General features: G+C 41.2%; 1 protein-coding gene across 1 annotated transcript in view; it reads right to left on the bottom strand.

Annotated features, from left to right (window-relative positions):
• Positions 1 to 22,560, bottom strand: part of LOC121917261 (MORC family CW-type zinc finger protein 1-like) — an 81,034-nt gene that overhangs the window by 12,554 nt on the left and 45,920 nt on the right. Inside the window, exons 14-23 of the mRNA XM_042443044.1 lie at positions 20,492 to 20,620; positions 19,577 to 19,682; positions 16,651 to 16,786; positions 13,582 to 13,632; positions 12,013 to 12,234; positions 9,383 to 9,475; positions 6,557 to 6,632; positions 4,875 to 4,989; positions 1,795 to 1,941; positions 433 to 523 (exon numbers count right to left, since the gene is read on the bottom strand). Coding sequence (XP_042298978.1) covers positions 433 to 523; positions 1,795 to 1,941; positions 4,875 to 4,989; positions 6,557 to 6,632; positions 9,383 to 9,475; positions 12,013 to 12,234; positions 13,582 to 13,632; positions 16,651 to 16,786; positions 19,577 to 19,682; positions 20,492 to 20,620 — 1,166 coding nt within the window. The remainder of the gene's footprint in view (positions 1 to 432; positions 524 to 1,794; positions 1,942 to 4,874; positions 4,990 to 6,556; positions 6,633 to 9,382; positions 9,476 to 12,012; positions 12,235 to 13,581; positions 13,633 to 16,650; positions 16,787 to 19,576; positions 19,683 to 20,491; positions 20,621 to 22,560) is intronic.

Raw genomic sequence — 22,560 nt, 5'->3', positions numbered from 1 at the left:
AGAACCCACTTTCTGCGGGTTCTTTTTCCTGCACGGGGGAGCCACGCGGTTTCTCCGCTGCAACTTCGTCACGCAGCAAACAAGGGCGGAGGCAGACTGCCCTTTGGGGCGGTCTGTAAAACGCCAGTGGCCCTATACAGACAGGCCAAAATAACACTGCTTCAGGTCACTTTGAAGGTATGGTGTTTCAATGATGTATGCGTCCTAAGAGTCTGGAAGCTGCACCAAAGCTGCACTCCAGTCTTTAGGACTGGAGCGTGGCTTTGGTGTGGCTGCTGGACTCTTATGAAACATGTATCATTTAAACAGCATACCTCCAAAGTGACTCGAAGCAGCTTTATTTTGGCGTGTCTGTATCACACAACCCTTTTCTGCACTGACTAATTATAAACATCTAGGCATATAATTATGTGTTATTTTTAATATGCTTACCTTGAACATAGATAAAATATCTTCAGGACACATAGATGTAAGATGTTCTCTTGAATTACTACATTCAGGAAGAAAATACAGGAGGACCTCCCTGGGAAAAAGACAGTAAAAGTCATGCACATCATTTAAACAGCATACCTCCAAAGAGACCCAAAGCAGCTTTATTTTGGCAGTCTGTAACAGGCCTATAACAGAGTTCCAAACTTAAACTGTTATAGAATAAGTTTTCACAGACTAGAGCAGTGAATTTGATCCAGTTGTACATGCCACTGGAGGGAGCCAGAAGTAGCCAGAAGCTCAGCAGGGACTGAGCCATCTTGATTCCTCTTGTAGAGTCAACAAATGACAAAAGCAAGGTGCTGCTACTGAGAAAGTATTGTCTTGTATACTTTACTCACGAACCTAACCTTTCAGGAAGGACACACATCATACCCTTCACCAAGGATCTCAAATTCTATGATGCTCCATTAGGGAAGTGTCAGTCTTTCAGATATCACAGTTCCAGGTTTTTTAGGTCTTTGTAGGTCAAAACTAACCCTCTGGATTGAATATGAAAGCAGCCTGGAAGCCAGTGCAATTAAGTACAAGATTCGAAAGGCTAAAAACCAGTACACTAGAATCCATTTTATGCAGTTGATACAATGGATTGTCCATAAAAGCTTATGCCAGAATAAAATTGTTAATTGTTAAGGTGACACAAGATTACTTGTTGAAACCAGTATAACACACATCCAAGTGTATGGTTTTAAAACTGAACAGAAGCAAAGCAATCCTCAGTGTGCTTATTCACATGTGGTAAATTCACAAGGTAAATTCTCTTGTAATTCAAGGATCTGTCCACTCAGGTAAGTTTAAAGGAGAACAGCCTTATGATCCATTCCTATATGAGCCACTATACTGAAGCAACAGTACCATGTTTGGCTTTTTCTCACTAAACTTTGCAAGAATAACCCCTGCTGAAGCTGCCATTTTGTGACAAAGGAGCTATATACAAAAAAGTGGTACAGGAGGGAGGCAGAAATGACAGATGGGGGTGGTGGTGAATCCTATCTGGGAGAGTTCACCCACCAACCTTATACTTCGCTCATGATCCAGACTGGCTCTATGCTCCCCAAAACTACTTTTTCTCAGACCTCTGAGACCCGCCTAACCTCTACACTAGCTGCAGGAGAATCTTAGACTGGACTATTTGAATGTTGATTCCATATAGTGTATATAATTTGTTAAATATTTCACAGTTGAAGAAGTCCATCAATTCCTGTCTTGATTCATATTTAGCATGAAATTAGGCTTCCAAAAAGTCCTTGTTAGATTACAAGGACACACATTTTGCTGCATGGCCGCACCTTTATGAATACTTACTTGATGCGAGACGTTAACGTTTCTATCATTTTAGTTTTAGGAATGTGTTCAGAATCTTCCTGTGTACGTGAGGAGCCAGCAGCAGACTCCTCCACAGCAACAAGAACTGGCTCTTTATTGGTTTCTTTTGAAGCCTCAGTGGAGCAACTGAAAAGAGATACCATAAAATTCATTTCAAGTATTACATCCAATGAGAGGAGGGAGGGAGGGATCACAGGAAGCTGTAGCCCTTCAGATACTGTGGAAATTGAATTCCCGTTAAACCTAATCAGCCAAGAGAATAGCGAGGTATGGTGAAAGCAATTAATCAAAATCCAAAAGCTTGAAGGTTTCTCACCTTACTTTGAATGCGTGAGATCCCATGTTCAATTTTTGGTATGTAATCTCTCTTAAAAGACTAATATAACAAAAGTATGAATTAAATGCTGAATGTAAATTAGTAGACATATAATGGTTATAATGGTTCTAGTTTAGTTGGCACTAACAATTGGATTTAGGCTTCTAACATATGGAAACTTGCTGCCATGTATGGTAAACACCACTGGACAGATGGTCCCTTTCACACTGCATAATTAATAGTGCTATGATTCCACTTTAAGTGCCACAGATGCCTCTTAAGGGATCTGTAGTTTGAAATACTGGAGCTCTCCGGCTGAGAATGCTAAGCATTTCATCCTAAACTTCAAATACCAAGATTGATTAGGATGTTGCCAAGGCAGTTAAAAGTGGAATTGCAGCGCTATAACTGTGTAGTGTTAAAAGTCCCCAGCATATGTTTAGGTATGTATGTCATCATGGGCCTTTTCACACTACCCAATTATAGCACCCCCGAACTCCAAACCTCAAGATTCCATAGGATCCAGCCAAGATAATTAAAATAGAATCATAACCCTACAACTGTATAATGTGAAAGGGGCTCAGATCTTTATCAACTTGGTGAGATTATACGGAAAGATCAATGATGTCAGTGGGACTTTTTCACCCAAAGACCCTTGGTGAATTCACTAAAATTAACAGAATATACTTTGAAATAGCTTGGAAAGTTATGTAGTTTATTTTTTTCAAGGAAGCTATACTGCAGTACATTAAGGCTTTCTTAGGCGGGATACAGACCGCCCCTTTGGGGCGGCCTGCACCTGCCCCTTTCCCCAACGGATTGGGGCCTGAGCTGCCACAGCGGCAGCCCCAAAGGCCCCGATCCGCTGCTTTTTCTGGCCTTGGGGAAGCGGCCTGGAAAGGGGTGTCTTTGGGGCTTCATGCCCCAAGGACACCCCAACAGCAGTGGGGAGGCAGAGAAAGGGGCCGCTGCGCCAGTGACACAAACGGCGAAAGGAGCTCCAAAACGGAGCTCCTTCCGGTGCCGCTGAAAGGGCGCCACAAGTGCCCTACAGCGGCGCGCATGGCCCGCGCCACTCTGTTTGGAGGCGGCACAGCCGTGACATCATAATGGTGGAATAATAGTGAAACTGGAGCAACAATCACCCCAAAATCACATCCAAATCTCTTCTCAACATGTGCAAAGATGCCAATCCCTGAAGAACCCCCACGTTTCTAAAATATCTTATTTTCCCTCTTTTCCCCTTTCAAAATGATGACAAGAAATGTTATTATGTACCTTTTGCCATTTTGAAGGAGAAATGGAGGGAAAAAGATATTTTGGTGTGTTGAAGCAGGCTTGTGGGAAGCATGATCTGAAATTTGTTCCTCCCTGCCATCATGCAGCTGTCCACCCCAATTTATCTGTATTTCACTTCTTGTCAAAGTTACCAGGGAGCATGTCCATACCATTGCACATTACATTTGAAGACTAGTGTGGTAGGCATGAGCAAGCATTCATAACTCTCTGACTAGCCTGAGAGGGACTGCTTTAGGTAAGGGTAGAAATAGGTCTCCAGTGCTTCCAGCTAGCCAGAGTTATGAATGCTTGCTCACTCCTACCACACTGGTCTTAAAATGTAATGTGCAATGATATGGGCATGCACCCTGGTAGTTCTTTTAGAGGGTGATCACGATAATTTCCATTAAAATAGTGTTGTAGAAAATGGCAGGCAAGAATAACCACAGAGACTGACTGAAGTTCAGAAGACACGGATTTATCGATTTTCGGCCGGGCCTCTAGTAGCAAAAGGTGCCAAGAGAACCCCAACCCCAGATATTGTCAAACATTTATAGAAATTTTCACAAAGACAGGAAACAAATTCTCCTCCTATTTCACCCCTTCCCCTTAGTTAACTTTTTCAATGAATAGTTTTACAAAAACATTCTATAGTTTAAGCAACTTGTTCGTGTTCCAAGAAGCACAGCACAACCTGTTCAAGGAATGTTTTTGGAACATTGAGGATGCTGTGGTTTTCGAAGGAACACGAAGCACATAGTACTGTACTATGACGCAAGTAGGTCAGAGGGAAGATTTCTAATATGCTAACTTTGAGTCTTGTATGGTTCTCTAGCCTGACCCCAAAAAGCATATCATATTTGAATTCAAAGCCTTTCATGGCCGGCATCCATGGTTTTTTGTGGGTTTTTCGGGCCGGCCTGAGAGGGAGTTCACCAGGCAGGTCCAGCTCCATCAGGACTAGCCTGGAAGAAGGAAGAGCCCTCCCTCCAATCCATCTGCCTTGGTCCAGGCCTCAGAGGGAGAGAAGAACCACTGGACCTCATCACCTTTCCCTCCACCATTCCCTTCTCCTTTTGTTTCGTGTCTTTTAGATTGTAAGCCTGAGGGCAGGGGACTGTCTGATTAAAAATAATAATTGTAAGCCGCCCTGAGAGCCATTAGGGCTGAAGGGCAGGATATAAATACCTAAATAAATAAATAAAATAAATATGTGGCCATGTTCTAGAAGATTTTCTTCTTGACGTTTCTCCAGCATCTGTGGCTGGCATCTTCAGAATCAGAAGATGCCAGCCACAGATGCTGGCGAAACATCAGGAAGAAAATCTTCTACAACATGGCCACATAGCCCGAAAAACCCACAAAAAACCATATCATATTTCTTTATCAGTAACACCATGTAAAGTCATAGACACTATAAATTCAGAAGAACCCAAATGTTTTTTGAAGATTCCACTGTACTCACCCTTCCCAAACTGTTTTTGTAAAGTTTTCCTCTAAAGGTAAGGAACTCATTAGACTAAGGTGACTGTCTCCCTTTTCACCAGAGTACTCTTGTTCTTCTTCATGTGGATCAAACACTACAATAACAACAATAAAAACAAGTAAAATTATTTGGTATGGATTTCAGCAAACATATGGATCGGACAGAGGGAATGCCATCCATGCTACTATGGTATTGTGAAAAGAAGAGGGTAAGGTGATTGTATGCATGGATCCAATGCTAACAGGACGTTAGCCTGAGCTAGCACATGGCTTGAGTTTCAGCCTTTTGGAATTTGAGTAAAAATGGATAGAGGGGATTCAACTTGTAGTGCAATACTCCCCTAGGATTTGCCTTTTCACAAAGTCCTAGTTGCAACTTCTCTTAAAGGGTCAGTGACATATCAATAAAACAAAACACTCCAAGTTAAGGGAGAGGGCAGGCATATTAAGCAACTTTTCAAATTGGCATTTGCTTTCAACTCTTGAACTCCATTTTCTGTTTAAACTACATACAGGGCAGGAGCCACCCTCATGCAGATTTGCTTGGAATTAAAATCACCACCACTTTCTCCCAACTTTCTCTTACAGCACCCTCAGACCTTCCCAGTATAGTTTCTGACCCGCTGAATATAAAATAGTCTCTTGGGAAGCTGGTTAAATTAGATACTGACCAGAATCATCCAGTCCCTGCAAAACAATCAAATGCACACTAATTTTAAACTCTTGTCTGCTGCAGCTGTGTCTGGATACCAAACAAAGCAAGCCAGGTTTGTGACACCTTGAGTCCCAGTGCAAATTTTAGCTTGCTTCTGTTCTAAGCATATGCAGGTCCTCATACCAAAAACAATAAAACAAACCTGTTCTTCAAAGCATCTTTCCTTCTGTCTGTGCCCTTGAAATAAACAGGAAAATAAAACAAACCAAAACTTTTCTTTCCCACACTTTTCCAGAACTTAGCTGCAGGACTCTGGCAAGCATTAATAGAAATGTTTAAGAAAAAAGCAATTCACCCAGGCCAGACAACAGTTCATTGGTCTTGGATGGCCTTATGAATCCCTGATTGGGCACCTATTCTATAAGAATCTCTCGACAAACTCCTGGCTTTCCCAAATCCTTGTTTTTTAAGGGTTCTCCTAATGAAAGTGTTCCTATACCTACAATGGATTAAAAAAAAAACCCTGTGGGTATTACCTTTGTAGGGAGGAACTTCCCTCCCGAGGTCTGTAAAGACCAGACTGAGAGTGGAAGTTAACATCCAATGTCACTGCATGACTGTAAATAAACAATAAATCAAGTAGGACTGTGCTGATTAGAGGTAGCCTGAACCTGAACCTCTGAGGTGCCTCACATACCCTAATGCAGTGCTTCCCAGGCTACCTGATATAGGGGACTGGCAATTTTGTCCCCCAATCTGCCTGGCACCAGTACCATATATTTCCCCAATGGTTATAGTACTATACTTCCCTTTTTCCTTGGAAACTTCACTGATCAGCAGCCAATGGCATACAGACTAAATATGTCCACAAACTACCACTTTGAATACCACTGCCCTAATGGACCAGCTTTACTGGGGGTACTTTTGTCTTTAATACCCACTGAAAGTCAGTTACAGGTGCAAATATTGGCTTTGATCCAGAAATATGTAAAAATGACAGTATTTACCTTTCTGCATGAAAGAAACATCTTTACTGTCTTCATACTTTGACAAATCTTCAGCCTCACTGTCAGATAAAATGAACTGTAAAATAATAGCATTTGGATTATAAACAGGTCTTTCCTTAAAATGCCTAGAAGGGCACGCATGGGGGTTTCCAATAAATACTTAGTTTGAGCTGTAAAGGTTAGCCTCTGAATGCCCTCTCTTTATTTCTTAACATGTACGTTACCCATTTTACTTTATCTTTTGTTGGTATCTGATGCCACTATCTCCAAATTAAACTCTTTACATGCTGGTGTGATATACCATAGATCAGTATTCTTCTTCAGGGTTATGGAAAGTCAAGACAAGCATTGTTACGCTTTCCTCGGAACCTATAGTGAGAAGAGGCAGTGCCAGTGCCACCCTGCTTTGCCCTTGACAGGAGTTGTATGACACTGTTACAATGTTTGTTTCCCTTTCCTCTCTTTCCCATATGCTTTTGTTTGGTTATTCAGACTAAGAATTGTGATTAATGTGAACTATGGTTATTTTAAACAAGCCATGTAGAAGTGTTAACCACAATTTGCTGGTCCAGACAATACAACAAACTATAATTATTCTAAAATGGAAGATTTTGGCTATTCAGGAAATGGGGTTGGGGGGGAGATCACTTCAAGCACTACTGTGCCTCATAAGTGTCTCACAAGCGTGAGAATTATGCAATCCTCCAGATGATGTGAAATTGAAACTCACCATTGTCTATGCTGGCTATGGCTGATGGGAATTGCAGTCCAGCAATCTCTGGGAGCTGCACAATTCCTACTCTGGCTTACCATGTCATGCCTTGGAGAGTGCTGGAGTCTCCTCCTTTGGAATGGCCATCTGTTCGGAATGCTTTGGTTGTGACTTCCTACATGGCAGGGAGTTGGCTGGTAGAGTCTATCTCTGTTCCAAGCCACTAATCTTGTTTCTTTTTCATATGCTAGAGCTAGTCATTGGGAAACACTCTGCACACCACCCCATTTTTAGTATTTGCATGTTTTTAAAAAGTTATTTTTGTGGTATTCAACACATTCATCCTAGATAATATCCATCTCAGTCTGTTGTAACTGCTCTCTAGTAAGTGACTTTCCAGACTGACTTCTTTTGGGATGCATCATCAGTTGCTAGGGGAACTGCAGCTTCTTCAGAAGCTATCTCTTACTCCATAAGAGGTTATCTGCTACATAACAATGTTATGTGTATATTTTTGCAAGGATATCATCTATTCATTGATTTCCAAAGTCCTTAATAAATATGGTAGAGTGCCTGCTGACACCTCCATTTTAATAATGATCAATTATTATTCTTGTAGGGGAATGCTTCACTCAAATAACAAGGTAAATTTCCTGAGCTACATTAAGTACAGAAAACAACAGAGGATTTGTTAAAATCCTAATTACCTTTCAAACTGTCTCTTTGGCAACCCTAACAAAATCGATTTTAATCTTTTATTATTACACCCCTTACATAGCCCTCAGTGGTCTAATCTTAAGCGAGTCTAAGATGTTTGTTTTGCATTACTTTCCCATTCTTTTCATTATGCTATTTGCTATCACCACAGTCTCCCTAATTGTAGAATGGTAAGATCTGACATATGTTAAGTGGAATCTCACTCACTACCATTCCTTTTGTTATGGATAAACCACCTGCTATTTACACAAGTGGCAGGAGCAGAATTAATGGAGAATGGCAAACTTATAAATATATATTAATTATAACAGCACCTTATAGTTTCTGGATTCCCTTGCCTTTTTAAAAAACTTTTTCATAGGCACTGTGTATTTCTAGACAAACCCAAGAGTTGAGCAGATGAGCCACAAGTAATTAAGGTAAAGAGTATTTCAAAACAGAGGTTTTGGCAGCCAGAGGAGTATTAGAGATGTCAGCTAGTTTAATTTCCATCTTCTCTCCATTTTCAAAATTGTTTTCGGTGCCAGGGTATTTATTGTAACAACACACAAGGACATTTTTAACAACAGCAACAACCTCTTGCCAACTGTACATTACATACTTTTAAAAAGCAGATATTATCCAAGAAGCATGATATGTGTGCATTGTTCCGTGCTGAATTTCAATACAAACTTAGCTTAAGTACTGACAGATCTGGTTTGTTTAAACTTGGATCTCTCTCACTCATGTGATAGTGACCAGACAAATCTATCATATCCTATCAGAATCTGTCTGTGAAAAGAAAGCAATATGTGTCAGAAACAATGTACATTTTCTTTTTCATCTGCATATGCACCAATGGTTTTTAAAAATGAACCTGAAACTAGAAACTACAATTTTGAAAAACTACTTTTTAGGACTACAACTACAAGAATCACCCAACCACCATGACAAGTGAGGGTTGTGGGACATATAATCCAAAACAGGAACTTTTCCAAACTCTAGCGCGAGACAGACCGCCCAAAAAGGGCGACCTGCCAGCGCCTGTTTTTTCCAACAGAGGGAAGCTGCAGCCACCAAACCGTGCTGCTTCCCGCCAGTGGAAAAAGAACCCGTGAAAAGCGGGTTCTTCTCAAACCGAGTGGCGGCATAACAAGTGTGCCATTGGTGCACTCATTATGTAAGCTCTGCATGGTGCTGCATGGTGCTTATGTAACAATGGCGGTGCCCATGTATACAGGGCGCCACCATTGTTACGCCCCCGCCACGTGCTAGGGTTGCGGGGCGTGTGGGTGCTCCGCCCCAGGCAACCCTAGCACATAATGAGGGCATCAGTAAGGGTCCGTGTGTGTTTGAGCATTGCACATCTAGCTACTGACCAACTGATTGGCCCAAGAAAATAACAAACTGGGTCATACAGAAATGATTTCTGGCTCGCTATCTGATTCAACTTTGATGATCAGAGGCTCTTCATTATATGACTGTTCATCTTGTATTTCAAAGGGTAGCACCTGCATTAGAATTAAAATAATGACAGTAATTAATTAAAGATCAATGACATAAGTGTTTAGCATGTTAATAAAGGAAATGCCTTCCTCAAGATAACTTGCTAATTGAATCAACATAGCAACCTCATGATTAACAATTGTATGTATTGTCTGCTGTTACAAAAGCTAGGCAATTGTATGGCTGTAATTTCATACCAGAGTAGACTCTGGTGTATATAGCAACAAGAAGAGGATACACTAATATCTCTGAAATAAATAAAGAACGAAGTATCTACTCTTTCATCCCTTTAAGGTTCTTGATATCAGTGGAGAAATTCACTGAACTTCAAAATGCACCTTTTCATCTGGTTTAGGTCCCAGCTTTCTAGCACTGGTGATTATAAAAAAACAACAGTAACAATGCTATGTAGGCACTGCTTGCTAAATATTTCTTTTTGGTGGATGGGGGAATGGATTGGCTCACACACTTGGATACATCAAGCTGATTTCTCTAGACATGGTAGTCACTTGATGAATGGACCCAGAATGTGAGAACCACATTTACTGAAAGAGCATGACATCTGAAGGATGGTACTGTAGAATAGCAGCTGCACTATTAGGTATGTGATACTCACTTATACATGCAAGTGCCACTGAATGATCACTGTGATCAAGAGGTGACCTGGATGTATCAAACAGCTGAAGACCCATTCAATTTACTCCCTTTCTATTAGATATATGTCATTTTCTCTGAACTTATAGATCTACACACTACCCTGTTTTGAGCTCAGAATGGTTACTTTTTGGAGTGACCATGCTAGTTAGATTCTCTGCCGTAATGCACGGGCCCAAAGGTCCATGCTCCCTGGCATCATCCTGTCTGGATGATGCAAGCCAATGTCCCTGGCTGGGATCAGCCAATTGGGACACTGATCCAACGATCCTGGCCCTATCCCAGCTCAAAGGGGCCTTAGTGCATGTCAAAAAGAACACTGTTTTCTATGGAGTTTTGTGGAAACTCTCCAAACCACATCACACTATGTGCCCTTTAACTGCCACTGCCACCACGTCTTGTCAGAAGGCTCCCGCCACAGCCTCTGACATCAAAAGGGGGTGACAGGATACATGGGTGTAGCCAAGCACCTCATTTCTGCCCTTATGGCTAAACTGAGGCCTTCTAAGAAGACATGATGGCAACGGCAGGTAGGGGGCATGCGGTGGCAGTGGATCCATGGTGCAGCAGTGAGTGGGTGTATGAACACCTACCTGTCACTGTGCCAGCCTGGGAACTGACCCAGGTCAGAATCAGGGGCACTATACCGTACCATTATAGCACTATGGAATTCTCTACACAAATAAAATACTCCTCATTCCAGTCGAACAGAATGTGATCTAGCCACACATGATTTACAGGAGTTTGGGCTTTTTGTGATGGAGGACTTCTTAAACTTTGTAGAAAACGTCTTCATGGTTTTTAACAGAGTACATGTGGAAATCCAAAGAAATGTGCATTATCACACGTGCAGCTATACATCTGCTTTGTATGTGTTCAGATGACTGCACATTTTCAACAGAGGGAGAGTGAACAGATGTGAATAGATGCAAATTTGCACAGGAAAGTGAAGACAATTAACTGTTGATGTGAATGTGCAAAAATCAACAGTAATTTGCATAACACACTTACATGTAAACCAGCCCAGTGATTCCACTTTTAACTGTCATGGCTGTATCCTAAGGAGTCCTGGAGTTTCTAGTTTCATGAGGCATTAGAGCTCTCTGGTTGAGAATTCTAAATATGCCTCTCTAAACAGCAGCTTCCAGTATTCCATAGGATATTGCTGTGGCAGTTAGAGTGGAATCATAGTGCTATAAAATCATGTAGTGTAAAAAGGGCCATAAAACTAAAACAAAGCCCTCCAAACCTGGTGAAATTGCTCCCATGCCTTCCTGAGAGTGCAAGAGCCTTTTCTAGTAACTTTTTTTAAAAGCCAGGCATGGGAGGAGGTACGGCTGTCAGGCCTGTGTGGCCCCCAGAACTAGGGATGTTTCCCATCCCCAATCCAAATAACATATTTACCTGAACAAAATGATGGAGTTAGAAAGTAACATATGAATTAGAGCAGGGGTAGGCAACCTTTTTGAGCCGGGGGCCGAGTTGCTGTCCCTCAGACAACTGGGGGGCCGAAGCCAAAAAATAAATAATTAAATAAGTTTTTTAAAAAAATTAAATATATAAATAAACCAGGACAAATGTAAGACAAAATTTTCAAATGGAAGACACTTTTTTTTTTAAAAAAATGGAGGGCACGTGAAAAAATTTGCTGATTTTTTAAAAAATGTTAATATAAATGCATGTTTCTGAGGCTTCTACAGACAATTGCCCCCCAAAGGCCCCGGCGGCAATCGGTGGCAGGACCGAGCTGGGGCCGGTCCCAAGGCCTCGCTGGGCCGCATCCGGCCCGCGGGCCGCAGGTTGCCTACCCCTGAATTAAAGTGAGAAAGCATACCAAATATTGTGAGACCCATTAACTGCTTTCAGCACATTCCACAATATACCATACCGTTGGCAAACTGTGATCGTTCCTTTCTTCCAGCACTGAGAGGAAATATTTTTCTTTCTGACAAGGCTGCTGACTCCTTTCAGAGTGAGGTTTTTGCTTTGCAGGTGACTGCTTTTGATGGCTCCTGTGTTGTACATGTCCTTTATTTGTTCTATTCTTAATCAAATGTCTGCAGGCTGGAGATGGATCTTTATTAGAAATTTTCCTCTGGTACGCTGTCTTCTTGACATTTTCATTATTATTATTATTATTTTTTGAAAGAGAGAAAAACTGGCATCACTTTTTTAGCTTCAACAGAATTCTTCATTTGGAAAACAAATATAGCTGCCTGATGGCTTGCCTTATGAACTAATGTGCAGCATGATTTGCTCAAGGACAAATCTGATGTCCTTAGAAGTAATCCTAAAGTCCATAGCTTGCCAAATTAATTACTTTGCTTTACTTTGTGGCAGTTCATACGTAGTGAGCATTTGTTGGAAGAAATGGGATCACAGACCATATATATGAATATAGGAAGATTACTATGAAAATAGTCAGATTATTGGGTCATCCAGATCAGTATTCTTACATGTGACTGGCAGTTGTTGTATAGGCTTTCAGGCAGGATTCTTTTTCAATCATAGAGAACCTTGATATTCACCTGATGATCTCTTATGCAAGTATTAACCAGGGCCAACCCTACTTCCAAACTCAGACAAGATCAGATGTGTGGTATGGACCATAGATTCTAGCCTTGGTTTAGTGACTGACATACTGGCCATGTGTCACCGAAGAATCATAAATTATTGTCAACAACCTGTGTGCTGATGTGTACATCCCATTGTAAATTTCTTTTGTATGTCTTGAAACAGGGGAGCTGGGGGTTCCCTGTGTCTGTTGATACTTTCCTTCTGGTATTTGGGTGTCACCATACTAGTAACATAAGCAATTACACTATGTTACCGAAGAAGAGAAAGACAGAAAATATAATGGCTTAAACCCAAGCATCAATCCCACCTAAATTAGACTCACTGAATCTGTGGAATTTATGTAAGTGTTGGCCTATCTATTTAGTAGATAATTCAATAGACTTACTCTAGTCCAGTGTAGCAAACGGATTTAGAAAAATATTATGTGAATACAAAGCAATAGATCCCATGTTCTAGTTTTTTATGTAACTCACACAGATACAAATGGAAGCACACTGCCACACTGAAACTGTTTTCTAAGAAATCTACTTTCATAAAAAAAAAAAAAAAAGCTCACCAGCTGTGTGAAATCCCATTCTGTACACTGCACAGGATGAGTCTCCACTTCTGCCAATGGGATCTCCTCCTGCTGCTAAATTATTCTGACTATGGGGGTATCTGCACTATACAATTATGGTAGTTTCATTATGTTTTAAAAGCCATGACTCCACCTTATGGAATTCTGGAATTTGTATTTTCTGGCAGGGCACTTAGAATTCTCTGCTGAAATGTAATGTTATAGTACTAAAGAATGGTAAGGACCTCCTCTCAAGCTGTCACTAATTTCAAAGATACTCATTCCCAAGAAAGTATGTGCCACACTATAATCCAAATTACTCACATATTTTGGACTTTTAACAGCAGCGGTATGTGGCTCTATCAAGTGAAGTTTCTGTAAAAATGAAAAAAAGAAGAGGGAGGAATGGACATTTGTATTCCTTGATAATTTCCCAAACAGAAGCTGTAATGCTATTAGTATGTGCATGTTTGTGCAATCCTGGAACTGCAGGATTTAAATTTCTCAGAAAACAGATAGTTGATAAAATAATTTACCCATAAAACAATATTTTTTCATAGAATCATAGAGTTGGAAGAGACCACAAGGGCCATCCAGTCCAACCCCCTGCCATGCAGGAAATCCAAATCAAAGCATCCCCAACAGATGGCCATCCAGCCTCTGCTTAAAGACCTCCAAGGAAGAGGACTCCACTACATTCCGGGGGAGTTTGTTCCACTGTCGAACAGCCCTTACTGTCAGGAAGTTCTTCCTAATGTTGAGATGGAATCTCTTTTGAGCTCCATTGGAACCATTGGAAAAGTTTGGCCCCTTGGCCCCATGACTGCAATACATTAACAAATCCCCCCTATTCCACCTGCACGGTGGAAAAACTTTGAATGTAGCTATGACAACTATGCTTTCCTGTGTGCCCTTCATCCACTAATATAATGACTTTTTATATTTTCTATATACTGTGTTTTTATCCTGTATTAGTTTACCTTTTTCAGAAGAGAATTTTCTGAAAAAACTTTCTGAGCACAAGTACTTCCCTAATTCCCAAGAAAATGCTTATGTAACTTTGGCATGGTACAGACCAGTAGGGAAACTCCTGTTCTTTGTACTGTGTAGCTGCACCGCAGCACCCAAACTGTGCTGTGCAGCTGCGAAGTAAAAAAGAAGCCACCTAGAGCGGCTTCTTTACTGCGGTGTTGTAGTTGCAGCCCTTATGATGTTGCTTCCTGTCGGAGACGTGTGCGCATGCTCAGATGCCCACACATCATCCAAAAGGCCCCCATGTGGGCAGTGCCGCTCAAAAATGGCACCACCTGCATGTAGTAGGGCTCGGAAGTGTGTGGTTGGTGCGCGCTCCCGAGCCCTACTATCGCCGCCAAGACGTTATGTCCTGGCAGTCTGTATTGGGCCATATAAGCCAGAAAAATGAGCGTTCAAATCTCAAAAGTATATGGGGAGAACAAAAAGGGTAAAAAATATGAAACAAAATGCAGTCATTATTGCTGAAACTTTAGAAAATGATGAGAAGTCATCCTACTAAAAAGATAGTTTTCAGTAAAGAGGAAGTTTTGCGAAATTGTGTTTAAGAAAATCCCAGGTTGATTCTCAAAATAGATGGTATTTTTTTTTATAAAAAAAGTATTGCTAACATTTATATATACAAGTCGAAGGCTTTCACGGCTGGCATCCATAGTGTTTTGTGGGTCTTTCAGGCTATAAGGCCGTGTTCTAGAAGTTTATTCCTGATGTTTCGCCAGCAGCTGTGGCTGGCATCTGTTGGTGAAATGTCAGGAATAAACTCTTCTGGAACACAGCCTTATAGCCTGAAAAACCCACAAAAACTGTTTATATACAATTTGTATATAAAATGATGCAATTTGTTCACTACCAAATATAGAAATGTAACACAAGTTTGAGCACCATTCACAAGCTACTTAGACATTTACTGATATTCATACAATCCATTGTACGTTGAGGAATCCAGGATGCAGATGCATTCCCAGATCAATCCACTGCAACACTTTTCTTCACATCATTCATAATTACAGTGGAATTCATTACCACATGATGCAATTATGGGCGTCAACTTGGATGGTTTTAAAAGGGAATTGAACAAATTATGCAGGCTATCCCTGGCTATTAGTTAGGATGGCTACATATTAGCTCCAGTACCACAGGCACTGTGTCTCTGCATATTAATTTCTGGAGAAATTTAGGTGGAGGGCACAGTTGCACTCATCTCCTACTGGTCAGCTTTCTGCAGGCCAACATTTGGGCACTTTGTAAACAGAATGTTGGCTTTGGGTCTGATCCAATATGGTTGTTTTGCCCAATACTACACATACTTTTGTTTCCATGTATGTTCAGTATTGAAACTATACTAGAATGCACACACAAATTTGAAGAATTTTGCAGTCCCATCCCACAATTAAGCCACAGTCCAGGGATTCCGAAAGTTTACACCACAAATTTCACCTAAAACTTAGTCATCCACCTTTGGTGTGGAAGTAAATGTATTATCGGGTCTAGGAAGTAGATGATCATAAGACTGGAAGGTTGGCTGTTTGAAGCCTGAGTGCTGCATGATGGGTGAGCTCCTGTCACTAGTCCTAGCTTCTGCAACCTTGAAGTTTGAAAGAATGCAAATGCAAGTACAGTTGCCTCTCCTTTTTTGCGGAGGATCCATTCTGGACCCTTCCATGAAAATGGAGCTTCACTTACATTCAAGCCCCATTGGCTTGAATATAGGCACATGGCTGTTGGCACGCACTCCATTGTTTCCCCCTCCGTTCGTCTCTCGTACATAGGTGAAGGACACGAGTCTCAAGACTGTGAGAATGTATGGAGGACTGTAGATAAATAGGTACTACTTCAATGAGGTACCACTTCAGTAAGAAAGTAACAGCGTTTGGTGAAGTCATGCTGGCCACGTGACCACCAGAGCAGTCCTCAGACAACACTGGCTTAGAAACCATGATGAGCACCACCCCATACAGTTGGTTATGACCTGGAAGAAGACAAGCCCTCCCTTCATCCACCATCTTGAGGGAGAGAGAGGCAGGCTAGCTCCACCAGGCCAGCCTGGAAGCAGAGCCCTACCTCTGGTCCTTCTGCCTTGGTCCAGGCCTCAGAGGGAGAGAAGAATGCTGGACCTGATCCCCTCCCCCCCACCACTCCCTTCTCCTTTTGTGTCGTGTCTTTTTAGATTGTATGTCTGAGGGCAGGGAACCATCTATTATCCCCTCTGTTGTAAACCGCTCGGATTCCCAGTGATTGGGCGGTATATAAATAAATCCTATTATTATTATTATTATTATTATTATTATTATTATTATTATATAGGTCAGCATGTACATAATTATATGGACAAGTGTGTAAAAATATAAGAAAAAAGTTCACCTGAGACTGGAGGTTTTCCAACTTCCTTTTACGTTCCTGAATGGATGCTATGAGTAGCTTTTGTTTTTCATCCAATGACTTTGTCAGGTTGAAAGTTCCCAGAGGGATGGAAGGCAAATGTTCTGGTGCATCACATCTACCAAGTAATATTGATCAGTGGCAGAAAAATAAATTACTCTCTTTTTTAGTCTCTTCCAAGACCGGGTCCTTCTATGTGTGAAGACTATGTGTGTACACTTATGTGTGCTGCCTGAGACTGAGTTAAAAAAAAAACCTAAATGTGTCCATGTGCATGCAGACATTTAAGATGGCCATGCCAAAAGGCTAAGCCCATGACTCCTCTCTGCATGTGTATATCTGTTCCTAGCAGATATTTTCATGACTAGGGTGTATTAGAAACCTCCAACATAATGCCAAAAATCTGCACTACATATTAGCAATTTTAAAACACTGATTGCACCCAAGCAGCACCATCTTGTCCTAATGATCCATGCAAATACCATCCTGTCAGTCACCCTGTTCTGCCAGGAAGGATATGCATGTGCATTCAAACAAGACAACGAACGAGAATATCAGGAGATTTTATTCAGAGGGACAGGGAACATAATGTGCAAAGAAAGGGGGAAGGCAAATATAGAGATGTCAGTTAAGTTTCTGGGAACCCCTTACAGCAACAGACAAGTCACTTGTCCTGCTCCATGGGGTCTTATAATTCAGATGGCAAGGCTCTCTGGGAGTCACTATATGCCATTTTTCAATCATAGGCTGCAATGTAACTTGCTGACTCATGCTTACACAGCTAATGATTGTGCCTTCTACTGAGACATAGCAACAAACTTAATTGAGCTCTCAGTCTCTTACGCATTTATCTCTAGTCCCCTTCTATTCCTTATGGCTTAAACGAGGCACTGAGCATTCTATTATGCATTCCTACCATGGCGAGGATGGGAATGGGATGTATAATATGATGTATGCAGTAGCCCTTGCTACACTTAAAAGCTCCAATCTTGAAGCTATCTTTGCTGGGATCTCTAAGCTTTCCTACTTGGCAATGTTTAAGAGACAGTGTGGTGTAGTGGTTTGAGTGTTTGACTAAGACTCTGGGAGGACAGAGTTTGAATCCACATTCAGTTGTGGAACCTACTGGGTAACCTTGGTCAAAGTCATCTCCTCTCTGTCCAAGAGGAAGGCCATGGCAAACCTCCTCTGAACAAATCTCACCAAGAAAAAAGCATGATAGGTTCACGTTGTTATTAACTGCCCTTGGGTTGATCTTGACTCATGATTCTGTGGATGAGATACTGCCAAGACTCCCTGTCCTCCACTGCTCTGCTCAAGTCCTGCAGACTCATGCCTGTGACTTCCCTAACTGAGTCCAGCCATCTAGTGTGTAGTCTTCCTCTCTTCTACCAATAACCTTCCCAGGATTATTGTCTTTTGTAATGATTCATACTTTTTCATGATGTGTCCAAAGCATAACAATTTCAATTTAGTCATTTAGGATATTTAGTCTTGGGATATTTCAGTCTTGATCTGTTTAAGGACCCATCGTCTATCTTTCTGGCTGTCAACAGTATCCTCAGCACCCTTCTCCAGCACCACATCTCAGATGAGTTAATTTTCTTTTTCTAAGAAAATCTGAGGTTCACCTTAACGTCCCCGTAAGCTGGAAATGACTTCAAAGTTCTCAACAATAACTGCAACATCTACTGCATATGCCATACTATTCTTCACACAATCGAAACTGTCATTCAGTGGGTTTCTATACTCTTCTTCTATGACTAATACAGAGAACTAAAAGTTACCAGTTGCAAGGCCAGATGAGGGTGGAGCCCAGGAAGGCTATATTTTGGACAAAAACAATCATCCCTAAATTCAGTGCTAAAGGTGTGTGGAGGGTGCTCTGACCTATCTCATGACTGGTTTTTGTATTGTGCCTTCAAGTCAGCTTTAATTTATGGCAACTCTATCCTGGTGGTTTCTTGGCAAGATTTAATCAGAAGATGATTACTACTGCCTTCCTGTAAGTCTGAAACAGTGTGACTTGCCCAAGGTCACCAAATGAGTTTCCATGGCTGAACACTGGAGTCCTGGAATTTTGACTTTTAAAGTAATTACTCTGTCCCTACTTACAGAAGAGAACAAAGTAGCCCCTAGGCATATTGCATTTTGCATGGACATCATTGACAATGATTTGTGGTTGTTGCTGGTTAAGAGTGGTACCCTTCTGTGGAATAATTTGGTATCACATAACTATAAAAGGAAAAACTTCAAATGCTTCTGTCTTCAGAACTAGGAATGACGAACATTTGCAATGTAAGATGTAAATAGGTGTTCAATTCTGTACATGACTCTACAGGTTATCCTCCTTTTCTATTAAACACACTCAAGCTGTTACATCCCCAACATTGTATTTCAATCTGTAAATGTGCAAATGCAGGGAAGTCTCTTTGGGGGAATGTGACTACTGCTGGCTACTGTTCAAATTGGCTTAACATTTCTTCCATTATATGCACCGATGTCCTGCTTGTAGATGTGGCTGGACATTGTGGGAACCAGTCAGTGGATTAAATGGGCCTTTGGTCTGATCCAGCAGTGATTTTATGTGTTTTTAATTGTTAATAAAACACATGCTAAAATTATTAAAAACCATAAAAAGTTATTATGATCACAACATACTTGCTAACTATACCTCTTCTTTTAAAATCATATTCTACTATGTATCTAAAAGCCAATGTAGGCAGTGTGTGATCTTCCAGATGCTAGTAGGCTGCAATTCTCATTACAGCTTAGGATGCCAACTGGGGCTTAATACAGCAATACCTGGAGTGACACAATTTGCCCACACTAATCTAAAATAACTGTGACAGATGAAGGACCTCTCCTGGATGCCAAAGGCTGATTTTGTTGAAACATCAAAGCTTACTTCTTCTCAAGAGGGTTTGGACTGTCTGAACATTTCCAGATGCCATGATGTCCTCCATGATTTACATCAGTGTCAAGGGACAAGAGTCTCCATTTCAGGCAAATATCTAATGAAATTAATAGAGTTAAATCAAAATTAATTATTACAAATCGTAATGACACAATTAATTTTATATGGCACTGTGACTGATTGCCTGCATCATTTATTTTTAATTATCACTGCCTTGACAGCATCAATAGATAACTGGACAGAGTCACTTTAGCAAAGTATGTTCTCTTTAAAAGGAATACCACTCAGATTTCTTGTCCACATTTCAGCTGGTATGATGTTCAATGGGGAAAAATATATTAAGAAAGTGTTAAGTCTACATTTGATTATAGGAAAACTGAACAAGGGCTTGGCCACTTTCATTTGAGAAAGGCCTTGAGTATTTCCAGAATTTCATTCTAGCTTTCATGATCAAACTCTGTATTTGTACATTTCTTCTCCAACAGTCCACACACATGATAACTTCATGCAGAGGCATCAAAAACAATTGTTTTAAAGATGTCTTCTATCTTGAGCTATAGAAAGAAACATTCAACAACTTGACAGTGATCCACATTATCCCACACTGAGGTCTACAAGGCACTTAAGATATCCACTGACAGCTTTTATTAAAAAAAACATGAAGAAGATTTGATACATTTGCTGGTCCACAATCTGCTTTTAAGAGTAATAAAAGGAGAAACAAAGACATTATTTACAAGAAGATTATTTCAAAGAAGAAAGAAGTAAGAAACACAGAAAGACAAAGCATTCACGAGGAGGAAAGCCCAAGTTAACACATTTGATGCTAAAGAAAACAGAGTCCTCGTTTCATCCTGCTGAATCCTACTTTCCCTCCCTTCTCTTTTTAAATCTGTAGGAACTCACCACACTGAACAATGTCCGGAATCTCCACTGCCCGTCTTCTTTTGTACTGAATTGTGTCAGAAGGTCTTTCACACCACTTGTCACTCAGATATCCAAAGTCATTCCAGAACAAGGCTTCTCCTTTTTGACCTTAGAAGGACAATTGCAAACTCATATTAGAAACATAGAAAGTTGTCATATACAGTCTACCCTCCTAATGCAGGGATCTGAGATCCACACCCTTGAATATGCGCGGAAGGGCTACCTCCGCTCTTTGCAATGGTGCGTGTGCCCTTGCCACATGCACAGGGACACACTCCTTTCAAGTCTGTGGGGCTTGAATAAGCGTGAGCCTCTGTTTTCGCATGGGGGGGGGTCTGTAATGGATTCCCCGTGAAATAGGAGGGCGAATTTTATGGAATTTGACCTGTCCTATCTAGCTCTGCACTGTCAACTCTGTTTGGCAGAGTTGACAGTCAGATGTCAGGGAATAATCTTCTCCAGCCTGAACTGGAGACCTTGGTCTCTGATATTTTCTTGGTAGCCTTCTAGTTGGGTACTAAACATGGCCAATCCTACTTAGCTTACACTTTAACTTGTTTCTCTGTTGCTCTTTTTCGTTTTAGGATAAAATACACTAGAAGTATGCCAGTTTCAGGTTTGACTGTCAAAATATAGGCGGGGTACAGACCGCCACTTTGCGACGGTCTGCCGCCGCCGCCAGTAGGTCCGCGGGGGAGCCGGAGCCTTCAGACGGCCCGACTCCCGCGCGGACCGAAAAAAGAAGCTCCAAAATGGAGCTTCTTTTAGCGTCGCGTTTGCAACGTAGCGAGGTGCCAGGGGCGCGCTCGCTACGTCACAAGCGGCGCGACACGTCTGGACGCTGTGCGTCCAGTACGTAAAGATGGCAGCGCCCGTGTAGAAGGGGCGCCGCCATCTTGTACGGACGGAGTCCGTACTAGGCCCAGGGGCGTCTAAAAGAGACGCCCCTTTTTTAAAATGGGACGTCCGGAGGACGTCCCAAAGGGCAGTGTAGAAAGCCCCATAGTTTTAAAAAGCTGCAGTTCTTAAGCCAACAACAAACCATGGACTCAGACTGTGATCTATGGCTGGTTAATAAGCCATGATTGGTTAACAGACTGGCTGCCAGGTTTTAATAAATCACACCATGACTTGCTGTGAAGTCTGAATATGGTTTTTGTGATCTACGAGAGCCATATACAGTACCATCTCTGAGTAGCAAACATCCAGTGCTTTAGAAGTCTCCCCCCCCCCCCCAGTGGATATCTTGCTATGGTCACCCAACTATTCACATGCCATTTCTTACAAGGACACATTATAATACACTCTGGCTTTCACTGGAAGAGAGACTGCTGTATGTTCACTTTCAAAACTGAGAATACAAAAACCACCAAACCTTTGGGAGGGCACAAACTCAAAACACTTCACTACCTTGCTTAAAGTATTAAGTATTAGTAATTAGCATATTGTGAATGTCCCGATTAAAAGCTATTTTTTAAAAAAATGTGCATTAGTACAATAGCATTCAAATTCTAAAATGCAGCATACAATTTACATTTGCATATGCACACAAATGCAATTTGACAAAAAGAATGCATAAACATGTTTGCCTGTTCCACTCTTTCCTCTAGGCAAATAATAGCTGCTTGTCAAATTTTATGAACAAGAAGTAACTTGATATCCCCCCCCCCCTTTATTCTCCTCTTGTTCACATGGCGCAATGTTTGCTTCTCCAGTTTGGAGATGCTAATTTAGGTTAGCATTCATAGTGCTCCAACCAAGCTGGTCTTTACAATATTTTGGTCCCTCTACCAATATGTAAAAATTACTACCACCACTGCAATCTCAGATCCAGATCCCTGTAGTTAGTCACAATTAGAGTACAACTACTGAAGCAGTCGAATTTATACAATTTCTTTTTTTTTTAAACCAAAGATTCAGTGTCCTTTTCTGAATTAATGTCTACTCCAGACTTTGCCAACTCATTGACTTCCAGATGTGAGGAACTACAGCTCCGTATCATCAATAACCATATTGGTTGGAGGGAAAGGGTTGGGAGATAATAATAA

Source organism: Sceloporus undulatus, unplaced genomic scaffold (assembly GCF_019175285.1).
Source record: "Sceloporus undulatus isolate JIND9_A2432 ecotype Alabama unplaced genomic scaffold, SceUnd_v1.1 scaffold_13, whole genome shotgun sequence".
NCBI lineage: Eukaryota > Metazoa > Chordata > Lepidosauria > Squamata > Phrynosomatidae > Sceloporus > Sceloporus undulatus.
This window is presented reverse-complemented; position numbering and strand designations above follow the sequence as displayed.